Here is a 14,546-nt window from a genome sequence, read left to right as displayed (position 1 = left end):
AAGAAAGACAGTCTGCTTACAAAGGACCCTTGGAAAGCAAGCAGCTATCTGTAAAAGCTTCTTGCCTAAGGTCTCAGAGGACAGCTGGAAAAAATCACACCTTAGATTACAAACCAGGGGGTACTCTTTGAAGACTAGTTCCAGACCGCTTTATCATTGCTATCCATGGTCCTTATGAAGAGCAAATTCAAAAGGGCCTTCCTACTTTCTGGTTCTAAAGCTTTACATTGACCAGGCACTTGTTTTCCAGGCTCATATTCCTCAAAAAAAGGTTCAGAACACTGGAAGCTAAGTAAACATCCTTGAACACACCCTTGAATTTTAGACATGGGCTCAAAATTTTTAGTGTATAAATGCTGGCTGAAATCCACAGCATGAGCACAGTCAGTCCTTCTAACTGCTAGAAGTCCTTCTCAGCAAGTCCTTCTAACTGCTTTCTGTGGAGGTATGATTGACGGTACGGATTTCAGTGTTGGAATAACAGAGACCCATTTGTGAAAACTGAGGTATTTCCCCAGGCTTGACATAAAGGTGCATCAGCTCCGCTCTGCCCTCTCCCTTGCCAGCAACATTATCTGGCTTCCCCAGGCAGTGAGCAGAGATAGTTTTCCTACTGCATAACCCCTCTGGCAAAACCTTCTGTTACTTCATGCTTTGCACTGTACCAGCATGATCTGGCCTCACAAGGGGGAACAAATATCAGCCGAAGCATCCCTTTACATGAGTAACCACCTCCCAGTGCACACCATCAACAATGTAAAAAGCCAAAACTTTGAGTGATGCATTTTTCTTGCTGCCCAGTCAATATTCTGCTATACGATCAGGAAAAACGGAAGGTGAGTGAGAATATGTCCCAGCATCTACCTGATCCCTTCTAACTGAATCACAATCACTGCAAATCTCAGTTGTATACAAGAAGGTGAATAGCTCTGCGGCACTTTACTGATCACCTGAGTTACACTAATCTAAGGCATGCATTGGGTGTACATGGTGTAACAGCAGACTTAGAGGGAATTTAGTTGTCAAAATACAGATGTATCGTTTCATTTCATGTGTTATCCTGCCTGGCTTCTAGCTACTCCAGAGAAATACAGGTCTTCTGAACACCCTGCATTGTATGTGCCATTCAGATGTCCTGGAGCATTTCAAATGGCACCTGATGCCCATGCTTAGACAACTGATTTGAGACCTAAGGCTTCATACATTAATTTTCCTCTCCATTCCACAATTAAAAAATTGGTGCTTATGTGCTGTTTCTGAAACCTGTTTTTTATCTCGACACAAAGTACATTTCCCTATCCAGAGAAAAGGAAACCGTCAGATGCAGAGAGGTACTGTGGAGGAAAACACTTACGTTCAGGTGTTCTGTGGTCTCTTCTTTTAGGGAGTCGCAGGATGAATGAATCAGTTCATAAAGAATGGTGTCAGCCCCCTTGCAGTACAAAGTCAAGTCACCTTCTGGGCTCCGCACTATGAGGAAGGGAAAAAGAAATGGTACAGATCCCAGACTGAGGCACTTAGGATTCAAAGCACTTCCGTCAAGACAAAGAAAGTTTTCAGAAGTGTCTAAACTCCATCAGGTTTACAAAGACTCCCAGGAATCAGGACAAGCTTTGCTTAGGAAAGAAGATACTGCAACTGCTGTCCACATTAGTTGTAGCAGCACAGAAAACTGTACCCATATTACACTGATCTGAGCAGATGCTCGGTTGAGCTATGCATTTGCTATAGGCAGCACTTTAGGCTGGACATCTGCATTCAAAAGTCAAGAACAATTTGTTCCGAGTGAACTCATCCTGCAGCTCGTACTGTTCCTGCCAGTCAAGGTAACGCCGCTCTCTTCCTACAGTTATGACATTCTAGTTCCTGAGATAGCTGAGGGTGCTGGAGGGTTGATAAAAGCTACATGAGATTTCTTGAATCATTCATGCATTTTCCTTCCAGGAAAGGGTGCTTCTCTACTCATCCTTGCTTTCTCCTTTCCCACTTTCTTAGATTTTGATTATAATTTTAAAGCTGATTAGAAAGCAGACCTTTCCTGTGTTGTAATGAGGGAAGAAAGACACGTTAAAGAGCGTAGAGTTTGCAGAAGTCTGTTCCATCACTGTTGCCCTAATGTTATGATGTTCCCCACCTGCCTAAGTTTTTATCTAGCACTATTGCTGTGTAATTGAAAGGTCAAAGCAGCCCACCTGAGGAGCTCAGAAATAAATCTTATTCAAAAAGAACTGCGAATGAGGAAAAGGCATCACAGCAGAATTAGGTATGAGAGCCTAAAAAGTGAGAAAGAAAAGAAGGGAGCAAAGGGAACATACCAATAACAGACATTCTCTTGCGAACATTGTTGAAGTCAAGAATAGCCAGGAGTTTGTAGACTTTTGTTTCTCCCATTTCCACAATGGTGATGGTCTCTGGTGTGCGAGCCCGGAATACAAATCCAAAGTTTCTGGCAGCAGTGACGAGGGCTCCCTCATCAGGGGATTGTGCCTGATACACCAAGTTACCTGACGTGCAAGAAGAAATATGTTATGTGGCTTCTGCCTTGTTTCTGAGGCTAGACAAATACAGAATCAAAGACATTATATAGCAGTTAACCCCTTGCTTTTCTGTCTATCCCCAGAGGTGCAGCACAAAAAAGCACCTTAAATCCACGTATCCATCAAGTCCCATTAACCCATCCACCAGGCCAGTGCAGGAAGGCCCTTAGGCCCCTTTGGAGTCCAATAGATATCTCTGAGAGGACAACTTCCTTGAGTTTAACCCCCTTCTAGTTACATATGCAACTACATATGTATTCTTCTATCCAGTATGTATAACTATCTGCATATATCGGCCTCACCAGTCTTTTCAGCTTATATGTATCAATTAATGATTCTAGCCTTTAAAGCACAGTTTTTACCCAGTCTGGGATGTCAGGAGGCTGACTCAGTACCTGTGGGAACACTGAGTGGTAGGAGCTACTGAGTCTCCAGTAGATAGGTACTCTGTGTTCTTTACTTTATGGGACCTGGCGCAGAGTAGAGAAAGGGTGCAGCAAGCCACATGCCACCTCAGGGAAGCTGTGGCACCTGCAGTTTCCACACTCCAGAGATGTGGTGTTTGCAGTAGTGTCAGCTCCACTACAGGAACACACAGAGCATGGAGACCCCGGTCCTTTGTCTTCCCATGTGGCATCTCCAAAGACTTTGATTTATGGGCAGCCATATACTACAGAAAATCATCAGGAAGCCAAAAGGACCGGTAACAGCTTCTGTGGAGAGAGGACATACTGTGGTGCAAGGTGAACATAACCATTCAGTCTGGTGTCTTCAACAGTCCTCACCTTCCTTCTTCTCTTCTGGCATCACAGTGTGACAGAGTGAGAGTAGCCGGAAGAACCTGTGTGTTGGGATGTCACCCAGCTTCACTGCTTCAACCAGGCTATGGTCATAGAATGCAAACTTCGGGTCAGCTAACTGGTTGTACGAGAAATCAACCTTCTCTGTCTTCTGCAAAAATATGGCTCAGTGTTATTTCTCGAGTTTCCATAGGTCTGTAAGCCAATACCTGCCCACAGTAACCCCATTCTCTGCCTTATATTTACAAAAGGCCCTCTCCTGCAGGGCTGTTCATGACAGAGATTGGTGAGCCTAAGTAACTGGAATAACAGTTCCTAAGCTACTGAATAACAGGAGAGGACAAACACCTGAGGTGCCTTTCAGAGCAGCACTGAGACTAAGAATCTTGTTAGGTAAAGATGCCTCTCTGTATAAGAGCAAATGCTCCTACAGATACAGACTCCCCAACAAAAGATTTTCATAGCAAAGAAGAGCCTGCCTTAAACACATGACTGCTTTGAGGCATCATACTCCTGATGTCAATGGCTGCCTGTGATAGTGGAACATGGAAGCCCAATTTAAAACAATTCAAAAGGCTGTGCTCTCCACCCTGTTCTACCAAAGCAAGAAAAAATCCTGTTATAGAAAAAATAGTTATACAGAGAAGTGATGTGAATGTTCAACTCTGCAGGCACTGCACATTTAGTCTGAACACAAGAAGCCCCAAGCAGGGGGGAACATACTGGAGAAATGGCCAGAAGCTCACAGCATGATGTGTCATGGAGGAATGCACTGTCGAGCCTGCCCAGGACAATTCCAGCTCTCACCCCATCCCCTATGAGCTCATTGTTTCCAAGGGTGGGAGGCATCCTTTTGACCTCTGCAAGCTGAGATTTACCACAAGAGCACAGACCCATCCCACGCACACTCCCCTGTGCAGCAAGGTCCAGGTACTGCCACACCATGTGGGCAGCAGGGCTCTGCTCCCGTGAGTATCATGGGCAGGAGGAGCTGCTGGGCAGGCAGTTGGCAGGAGACAAGCATGTCTCCCCAAGCAAGTCAGCCCTTTGCCTTTTGCTGCCTGAGAAAGGGTAGTCTGGAGGCACAGAGCTCAGCACAAATGGGCAATTTCACTGAGTAATTTAAGGTTTAAATGGCCTGGAAATGAAGCACTGGAATAAGGAGTGAGATTTTCATCATCATCTTGATGTTTGTTACTGGGATTACTGCAGTTTTCGGACATTTTAGAAATCCAAGACATGTGGGTTTGTGCCAGCAAGCAGGGGCCAGAGAGAAACGTAAAAGTCACTTATTTTCAAACTTCCCAATGCCCAGACATAGGGGCAATTTGACAGTTAACTTGTTAGCAACATGAACTAAACTCACTGATTCCCAACAAAAGCTTTAATTAACTGCCAGGGATAATAAAATTCACCAATGTTCAAGTTTCCAACAAACATCAAAGGGCAAATATTCAAGAGGAATTGTGCATGCACAAGGGTGTCATGTGAAGCTAAGGGAACAGTGGGCACTCAGGCTACCCAGCCTGCAGGTTTGAATGACATTAGAAGGGAATGTAATGCTGGCAATCCTCTGACATCCATAGTAACACACATCCCTGTTGTCAGGGTCAAGAGCATCAGTTCTTGGAGGGTCAAGAGCATGAACTATGCCTGTGTAGGTTGTGTCCATTAGCACTTAGGCAGGCAGCAGGTTCAGTGAAAGCTCAGATCCTGATAGCACTTTAGCACTTACCTCATTTATTTCTATCCTTTGCCCAGACATATCGTACACATCACCTGCAATCAAGAAAGACAGGTTATAGATGCAAATTCCAGGTAAGTGTAGTCTCTGAGCTTCTCTACAACAAAAATTGGTCAAAGTGTGTCGAAGCTAGTATCTAATTGAAAAGCTTCAGTAAGTGTAAATATCTTGACATAGTCACTGGAGACTGTGTTTCAAGCATCAGTCAGTCTCTGTGCTATGTCATGGATTAACATAGAAACTGATTGATACGATTCATCAAAGCAGTTACTATAAAAATGACTGGCATTTGGGTAAAGAACACTTGGCTCAAGCTGAACCCAGAAAGGATGTAATGCTAGGTGGGAAATGAAGGTGCTTTCAGGGAATGTCTTCTCTTGTACCTTCCCTGAGACAAAGTCCAGCTCCTGGATCTTATTGGGTTTACAACAGTCCCTGAACAACTACAGAGCCCATTCTTCATGTGTCTAGGTAGCAAGGTGCATTTTCCCTGAACTGATGATCTGGTCACAGAAATGGAAGACATGTCATCTCCAGAAAACACTAATGGAACTTCTTTTACCTGAAGAATAATTTCACCTGGAAGATTTGGACTCTGCTCAGCCCAGCCAGATTCAACGCTGCATTGAAGTAAGTCTAAAATGCAGAGAATTGCATGAATGATAGATCCATACCTGCATGAGCAACCTCAAATGTGACCGAAGTCAATTGTAGGTACTTGTACTTCTTCACAAAGGCCATGAGAGTGTAGAAGAAACTCATCTACAGAGAGAAGTCATATCTCCTGAGACCTGCACATCAGTTGATTCCCTGAGAATTGTAACTGAGAAGCTTTTGGACACCTCATTCCCAATAGGAAGCTCTAGCTTCCCGTGTACCTTCCATGGCAGCAGGACTAACTCATACTTTCTGGCATGGCTTTCCCATATGCCTGTGAGTAGCAGCTTCAAAGCACATTCCTAAGAAGAAGCTAAGCATTTAAAAAACTATATGCAGTAGACTTTCTGCCCTCTAAATATTTGCCATTCATTTCTTGAACCCCATCCCTGTATCTATCCTAGTGGTGACATCCACTTTGGAAACTTCAACTGAGAATGTATGAAGGAACAGACAGTATTTTCAGACTGTTTAGCAGCACTAATGTTGGCTAGCATAGTAGTGCTGTTAGAGATATGCTGGTCTCCAAATATACACAAAACAAGATTTATAGGAAGAAACAACTTCTTCTATTAGGCTAGCTGATAGCACTGAGGAAAAAAAGACATGCTTTCTGGTACACTAGTCATCAGTTGGTCTGACACAGGCAAAACAAGCATCAATCTCTGAATAAGATGTGACTAATTTCTCTTGAGGAATTTAATGGTGACAGCCAATTAGTCAGATTGCGAATTGTTAGCACTTCTTGAGCAGTATGAAGAAAACTGCCCGGGGCCATACAATGTGGGAGCCATTCTAAGTCATTTTCTGTTAGGATCTAACAGAGCTAAGAATTTTTGTTTCCCATTTTTTCCAGCTCCCTACAAACTTTTCTCTCTCTGGTAGGTGAAGTATGTCAGGGCTTAAAAGCAAAGGACAAGGCCATTGACCATTGACCAAAGGTTCAGCTTCCTGAACGGGATGTGGAAAACCTCTCCTCATGACCTGAGAAATTGCTGAATGTAAGAGATGATACTGTGAGAGGCTGACGAAATTTGCAGATAACCCCTTGAGGAATGGCTGATTTCACAAGTGGTTAAGGGGGAGTTAGTTACTCCCCTTTATGCTTTTCGAGCTTAGCAATACCTGGGTAACCATGTCAACAGTACCATAAAAGGCTGTTACCTAGGTAGTCGTATCAGAAAAAAAAACCAAATCTGAGTACAGATGTAGTAAAACTGGGACCAATGAGGAAAAAGTAATGAGGTGCTAGTTCTTTAGTTCGGATGCTACTGGGGCAGAAAAAGGGAGGTAAAAAGATGGTAAAAAGGAGAAACAAGGGATAAGAAAATGGTTATTAAGATATGCAAGTGATGTCATTGATGGTCAGCCCTTCGCTTGATCACTGCAGCTTCTTTCAAGACACTCTCTTCTAGATATCACACTTAGTCTCCGTGAACAAAGAGGCACACAACAGAATAAAACTTGGAGAATAAGATGGATAGACGACATACCATAGGATTTGCCGTTGATGGAGCACTTATTGAAACACATGATGTTCTGAGTGAGAGTTCCTGTTTTGTCTGAGAAGATGTACTTGATCTGCCCCAGCTCTTCATTGAGTGTAGTGGTACGGGCCTGAGCCGGTGTGTCCTTCGGTGGATAATACATTTTACGGTCCCAGTCAATGTAGAAACTGTTACCCAAGCGTATGATCTCTACACTGGTGAAACAGAAAGAGAAGGTGATGGAATATTGATTAGTTTAAGGGACACTATCTTCAGCATGACCATTAACGACTGCGATTAGAAGACAGTTTTGAAAGTAATGACAGGGTGTACTCATCAGGTTGTCTTTAAATGGCTTGTAGCCATGCAATTTATATGCAATGATGAAGCATGTCACGCTGAAATGATCTGTTAGGTTTATAGCGAATTCCTTATTTCTAAAGCAACATCTTACAAATGTATTTGAAGAGTTTCTGAAGTTTCCAGACTGAGAAACAAGGCAGGAGCAATGGGTTTCACTAGGTGCAGTTTTGGGAGTGATGCTTAGATGGGGTTGGTTTCCAGCAGGGCTCCAAGCTGGGCTGACCCCAGGGCTGGGGGAAGAGCAGAGCCACAGCTCAAACAACACAGAGCTCTACAACAAGCAAATCATTGTGTAGCTCAGTACAACCAAGAAGACACATCAGCTCGCAGATTACATGAATTTACACTTTGGTGCTGACATACTGACCTGAAATGGGATTAATTCCTCATATTTACCAAAACCAAAGAGAGTCTTAGTAGCAAAGTTGTCTGAAGAGTTAGGTCCAATGATAAACTACACCGGTCTAGTTAGCCTACACCCTACAGTCAAGTTTTGAGAGCATCATGGACACATTGCCTGCTCTTTACTACTACTTGCTTATCTGCAATAACCAACATAGCACTATACCCTCCAGGAAGTGGCAGCATTCACTCTGCTCACGTAGCACCAAGTACTATGGATTCTCAACCTGATTTCACGTACTTACCTGGCAATCCACTCCTCACACAAGCCCTACAACCACTGCAAAAAACATGGCATTCACTTTGTTCTGGCAGTGCAAGTGGGAGAGAGCAAGACGCTAATCACAGGTTTCAGACTTACTCCTATAGCATCCTAAACCTACACCTACCCTTTAAATGTAAAACCATCTTCTCTTTCAGGACTCACTTCTCTCCCCTCTCCAACCCTATTAAAGACCTCCAAAGCAGCAGAAATAAGAAAAGTGTTGCTGTAGTTGTGTGCTGTCATCCACAATGAGGTTGCATTTGTGTTTAGGGAAAATGCTGCTCCCAACTAGGGCAAAAAGCTAAATGTCTAAATTCTAAGATGAAACATGAAAGGAGCTCCTAGCACATACCTGACATAGAGTGAAATGGGCACCACTGTGTTTAGTATGATCACATATGACCAGAACATGAGGAAGCCCGAGTAGGAGGCAGAGTTGACACCTTCTGCCCATGGCAGGTAGACTTGGAAGTAGTAGCCTTTATCATACTCCCAGATGCCATTGCCAATGGCCAGAATAAGACACATCAGTGCTAGAAATGCAAAGATCTGTGAAAAAAAACAAGCAAAAAAATTAACAAAAAAGGAAACATTGCATTTTAGAAACAAGGAATTTATTACATACAGGTTAATCAGAAGACCCTTATGAAACTGGATTGGACAGCATGAATCACAGGAAAATGTTCATAGGGTTGAAGGAAGAAAACCAGCGAAGTTATGACGCTTCTACTTCAAGGACAAAATTACACAGTGCAGAGTCTGGCAATCTGGTAACACAAGACCTCAAACAGCATGGGATTTAAGTCCGAAGCTGACACCTAAACAAGGTGCTCATGGGCAGATAGCTTCAGAACATCCAATCTCAATAGAGTTGAGCTGTGGGTCCTCAAATATCTGGCTGCAACTTGGTAATAGGAACTGCCTGGAGGACCTTACCTGGTCCTCCAGGTACTGTGTATCATACTATGTATCATAGTTTTTCCTACCATTTCTATCTATTTTAATAGATACTTCTGTTGGTGAAGTAAAAACTGTTACTTCTCTCTGCAGAACTTGTCTGTAAATTTCTTGTAAAAGAAGTTAATTAGAAGATCTTACTACTGTACCCTGAATGATTCCACACTGCCCTACAGGCTAAAAATTTTCAGTTTGTAGAATATCACAATACACGTATGAAATTCAATGTGTGATTCAGCAACAGAAATACATATAGGGCAAGACAGCAGCTGAACTATCCCGTATCACAGCAGATCTTGCCTACAGGCGCACTTGCTTTATGTACATTTTGGTTTATATATATTTGGCGTGTCAAATCATCCTGCTCACTCAACTCGTGTGCAATAATCATGCTTACCCGAAGTTCACTAATGTACTGTTTGAGACAACTGCAAAAAACTGAGCAGTTGACAGTGGCCCTGGAGATTAATTTCTGTGTGGAGAAACAACTGCGTGCAGGGTGTTGTAATCATAACCACAGCCCTGCAAGAGAAGGATGTGAAAAAAACCCTGAACATAGGCTTGTGCCTGGTCATGGGTTTTCCCAGCATGAGCATCATCCCTCTTGGTCCTGCCCATGCACTGCCTCCAAAAGATCCTCTGCAGGACTGGGTAGGATTTTTGTAAAGCAGCTGACTTTCAACAAACATTTCCTGTTGGACTGTCCCAGGTTTTTTATTGGCACTTTGTGTTGAAGCACAAAGTTATTTAAGAGATGAAAGTGACATCCCTATTTCTCTGAAAACATGCTCCCCCAGGCCTCCTGAAAACCAGGTTCTGGAAGAAAAAGAATTCCTGGAGATGGCTAGTGCTTTCCCAGTGGAGGAGCATTCACTTCTCTCTTAGATCACTGAGAAACACTTCCAAACATCAATGGTTGCCATCTGGAAAGATTCACTCATTAACCCTTGTTGGGATAGACCAGGACAACATTTAACCAGGACTTCTTTGGTGAGCCCTGCTTAAATACTGCTTTGGGCCTGGGAGTTCTATCAACAATTAGCCACAAAACAGCTTTGTCTGTGTTAATGTGGAACAAGTTTCATTACACTTAAAATAAGCTATTTATAGCAAGTGGTGGCAGCTTTATATTTCTAAACTCAAGAGGAAAATATACTGCCTCTTTTTATGACCATGCTTTGTGACCTTCAACACCCAAAGAGCTGGAAGGACCTGATGCCATATTCCCTTGGGCGTGCAAAGAGCCTGGTGCTGAGGGTACGACAGAGCTTTACTCAGACACCAAAATGTTAGGTGTCTTAAAATGCGTAAAGCAGAAAAACACACCCTTAGCTCCATCAGAGCCCAAGAACCCAGGCAGAGGCTGATGCAATTGGCTGCAACTTGCTCAGTTTTTTAAACAGAGCCAGGAGGTAAACTCATCTTGTTTGTGTTCATGAAGTGAGGCCAAGCAGACTGGAATCTCTGGGTGGGACTCTTGACTTGTGAAAGGAGATTTGGCAAATCATATTCAAACACTAAATTCCAAATTCCCTATTCAGTTTTCTTCTACTCCATTTCTCTGCCATTTGTTAAAACCACTGACAAGTTTTCCCCTCAAATCAGATCTGTTTTCCAGTTTGAGTGCCTGCTATGTAAGATTAGTGTTCTCAAATTTCCCAGCTGCTAAAAACACCAGTTTTTGAGTATTAATGAGACCATGTCTATTATTTTATCATAATGTGTTAAGTCAGAGCTACATCATGTAAATTAACAAATTCAATTACCAAGTCCTGTGCAGGTGTCAGCAGAGATGCCAAGAAATCAGGTGGAAGAGGGAGAACTGCTAATGTTCATTTAAATAGAACATGACAGAACTACTAGAGAAAGAAGGCATTTGGAGTCTTCAAAATGATTCTCACAAAAAATGCAGAACAAGGAAAATCAGAGTAAATTACAAGCTCAGAAGGTCCTCAATGCTGCCAATGTAACGGCCTTGCTTTCCAAGATGGGCTGGCAGAGGTGCTGCAGAACTCAGGCTGCTAACAAATTACTGCATAATTTTTCTTTTTATCATTAGTCACTTTTGATATTTCCTCATTTGTGTGGAAAAACAGGTGGAGCACCTCGAAATTATGAATACATCTGAAGAAATGAAGATACATAAATCAGACTTACCAGTAACACAAGGACATTCATGAGCCGATCAATGCTTGTCCGTTTAAAAGTTGTTTTTCCACTGTTCTGCATTAGTTTGGTGTCTGGCCCTGGAGATGAAACACACCCTTAATTTTAGTAATAAAGCTTAGCTGTTATAAAGCTGATTCCTTCTGAGACCCCCGTGTACTTTACAGCATCACTACCCATCACAGCTTTCTTGAAAGCAGGTACATACAGCTTACAGTGCTGGTGGGAAACTTAGGCAAAGAAGGTTAAGTCACTTGCCTTAGATTGTATGAAGAGTCACATATAGCCATTAATTCTGGATTCTGACCCTGATCTCTTCTTTCAGCAGTCAATCCTCCCTTTCAGGTTTAATTACTTTTCACAGAATACCTGACAATGCTCTGTTATTGGTGACATATTATACACCATCTCACATGTCCACAGCAGTAGAGAAACAATAGAAGGTTTATGCTTGTAAAAAGCATAGATCTAATGGTCTACAATAATATTATTGATAACTGATATCCCAGTATGGATTACAATCATATAGAAATGATAGGGATTTTTTTAATCAAATAACAGTTAAGAGTGAAAAATTTGTAACAAGTGTGGGGGGAAAGAAAAGTTCCAGTTGGCCCACTGAGTGCTAGCAAAGGCTGATATAATTCAGCTTTAATTCTTAAACAGATTTAATTCTTTTATTTTTTTCAAGCTGATGGACCAAGATTTCTCTCAAGTACTTTGCAGCATGCATTTCTGAAATAAAAGACTACTTCTGCTTCCTTAAATACTTAATCAATTGGATGTTGTAATGTAGCATTTTTAATCCAGTTTTCTCTTATAGATCATTATAAAAAAGTCAGATTAAAATCCCCTGTAATATGCATAATTTCCAGCCTAGAGTTGAGCCAAGGGATCTCATGTTTTGTTTTGCTTTTTTTCTTGTACCTGGTAGAAACCTAATTCCTAAAGAGGAAAATACCTGGTTCCTTCGTGTTTGCTGGGTGCGATATACTTCCCTACTACTCCTGCTGTGCTCTGCAATTCACATATTGATTTTTACTACTTACCAGCATAAATCACAAGACCAAAGCACCATTCTGTGTTCCTAATAATGCAGCCCCTCAGCAACATCTTCTCATTGTCCAGGGCATACTTCTCTCCTCGAAGAGTAAGAGTTCCTGTGAACTTATCCAGTTTGTTATTTGGTGCCTCACATTTGACTTCACCTATAAAAAGAAGGTACAGACAAAGATGGAAATCTTGGTCCAGAAAGATATCAGTCAATACTGCATTCTCAGCTGTTCCAAATCTCACACTGTAGCTGCAGTCCACTCCTGACCCTACCATTTCCATCTTGTATTTACTGATGCTTTGGCATATTGCTTCTTCCTCATATTCATGTCATAATTTAAAGGATCACAATGAATTTGGAATTATCCTATTCTTTTAACATGGCAATATTTTACTGGTAGAATACTAAAACAAAGTTTCTACAGTTTCTTGTGGATGAGAAGAAATGTTGCCCCAGCAATGCACTTTTAGTCCTTTCCCAGCAAGTTCATAGTGGTGGGATATCACTGGATAACTAACTAAAAGTGTTAACCTCACATAATTCCTATTGCATTTTCTTTAAAACTTTTTAGTGTGAGGTGTCCCTGCCCATGGCAGGGGGGTTGGAACTAGATGATCTTAAGGTCCTTTCCAACCCTAACTATTCTATGATTCTATGATTCTATGCGGGAGTCCAAGTGAGAAAAGTCATAGCCTGAATGCTGCATAACAGTAATTAAGTGAGGTGCCTCTGTTCACTTTTTTTTTATTGTTCACCTGCTTTATAACTTAACTCCCAGAGGCAAATGAAAAAAATACTGCTACCTTCTTTGGCAATGTAGCTGATGCTGTAAGTGACTGGAGACCATGTTTCTATCTCCATGCTTTATATTTATTTCTTGTAATAAAACATTTTCACACAATATTGTAAACACAGGCACTTTGGTACAAAAAATATTATTCAAATCAACATTTACATCTGATATCTAATGATTCAAACCAGAGCCCTATGTATGTATTGAAAAGAACTAGAAAATACAAATATGCCTATTGAAAGGGAATCTAAGAGTTCAATCTGTTCAGTTAATCAGCAGGAACATTAAAGTTATTTTGAACTCAGGCTCTGCATTGCAGAGAATACAGCTCTTCCAGCTGTTCTCAGGGAAAACACACCAGGCTCAAGAGACTGGAAACAAAACCTAGAGAAGTCCAGAAGAAAAATACAACTTTAAGCATTGTGGTAGTCTCCACTGTTGCAGATTTTGAAATCAAGAATGGATGTTCTTTCCATAGAGAAGTAGGTCTACCCTAGCTCAGACAAATCATCAGACGTGAAAGATGAAGTGATTAGTAAGTTCAGGGACAGCTGTGACATCAGAGCTCACACTAATGACTATGCTGGTCTTCTGTTTTATCACTTAGCTAATCCAACAGCAATCAGATCTGTGCTCCGTCATTCCTAGAAGTCTATAGTAACCAGGCCTGTCTCACTGCAGCCCTTGCAACCCTTTGAAAAGCACAGATGAAACAGTCTTTGAGGTGCAACCTGAAACACAGCACAACAACAGGTTGGTGAACCAAGCCCTTGGTGTGATCCCCCACCAGGAAGACTGTACATCTCCTAATCCCAGCTGTGGGACAATCCCCATGCAAGTACCTTGTGTGTCAACATCTATGTCTGCTTTCCAGTAAGTAGCTGAGTCTGGGTTACTGATATGCTGATTTTTTATCAGAAGAGATCCTGATTATTACATTGGTCATAAAAAAGTGAGAAGCTCTGGAGATTCACCCAAAATACCTGCATTGCCCCCAGGCAACCTGCAGCTGAAGGTACCTCAGCAAGGTACCATGCCTCATGTCTCTTCCTCCCATGAACAGCAAGAAAGAATCTGGAATGCATTTCACCTAAAAGTGTTAAGGACCGCCAGTTCTACATGTGATAAGGAGTAGGTAACTGGAAAGTATTTTTTCCTTTCTCATGTCCCAGTTCCCAAAATCAAATAAAGAAGTTCAGTGCCTTGCAAGCATCTTCCTTATCTGAACCATCACAGTGTCAGCGAAGATCACAACTCACATTAAGCATTCCACTGAGTGCCTGTATTAGCTGTTCAACCCTTTCCTCTCTTCCTGTCTTAA

The 14,546-nt window shown here is 42.0% G+C and overlaps 1 protein-coding gene across 5 annotated transcripts in view; it reads right to left on the bottom strand.

Annotated features, from left to right (window-relative positions):
* Nucleotides 1-14,546, bottom strand: part of LOC134164551 (phospholipid-transporting ATPase FetA-like) — an 83,415-nt gene that overhangs the window by 17,750 nt on the left and 51,119 nt on the right. For all 5 annotated transcript variants that reach the window (XM_062620433.1, XM_062620434.1, XM_062620431.1 and 2 more), the window contains exons 10-17: nucleotides 12,428-12,586; nucleotides 11,370-11,458; nucleotides 8,608-8,804; nucleotides 7,232-7,440; nucleotides 5,073-5,116; nucleotides 3,323-3,488; nucleotides 2,316-2,504; nucleotides 1,355-1,470 (exon numbers count right to left, since the gene is read on the bottom strand). In XM_062620433.1, coding sequence (XP_062476417.1) covers nucleotides 1,355-1,470; nucleotides 2,316-2,504; nucleotides 3,323-3,488; nucleotides 5,073-5,116; nucleotides 7,232-7,440; nucleotides 8,608-8,804; nucleotides 11,370-11,458; nucleotides 12,428-12,586 — 1,169 coding nt within the window. The remainder of the gene's footprint in view (nucleotides 1-1,354; nucleotides 1,471-2,315; nucleotides 2,505-3,322; nucleotides 3,489-5,072; nucleotides 5,117-7,231; nucleotides 7,441-8,607; nucleotides 8,805-11,369; nucleotides 11,459-12,427; nucleotides 12,587-14,546) is intronic.

This window comes from Pezoporus occidentalis, unplaced genomic scaffold (genome assembly GCF_034315485.1).
Source record: "Pezoporus occidentalis ecotype Australia unplaced genomic scaffold, CSIRO_AGI_Poc_V1 ctg220, whole genome shotgun sequence".
Lineage (NCBI taxonomy): Eukaryota > Metazoa > Chordata > Aves > Psittaciformes > Psittacidae > Pezoporus > Pezoporus occidentalis.
The sequence above is the reverse complement of the archived record's forward strand: the minus strand, read 5'-3'. Positions and strand labels throughout refer to the sequence as shown.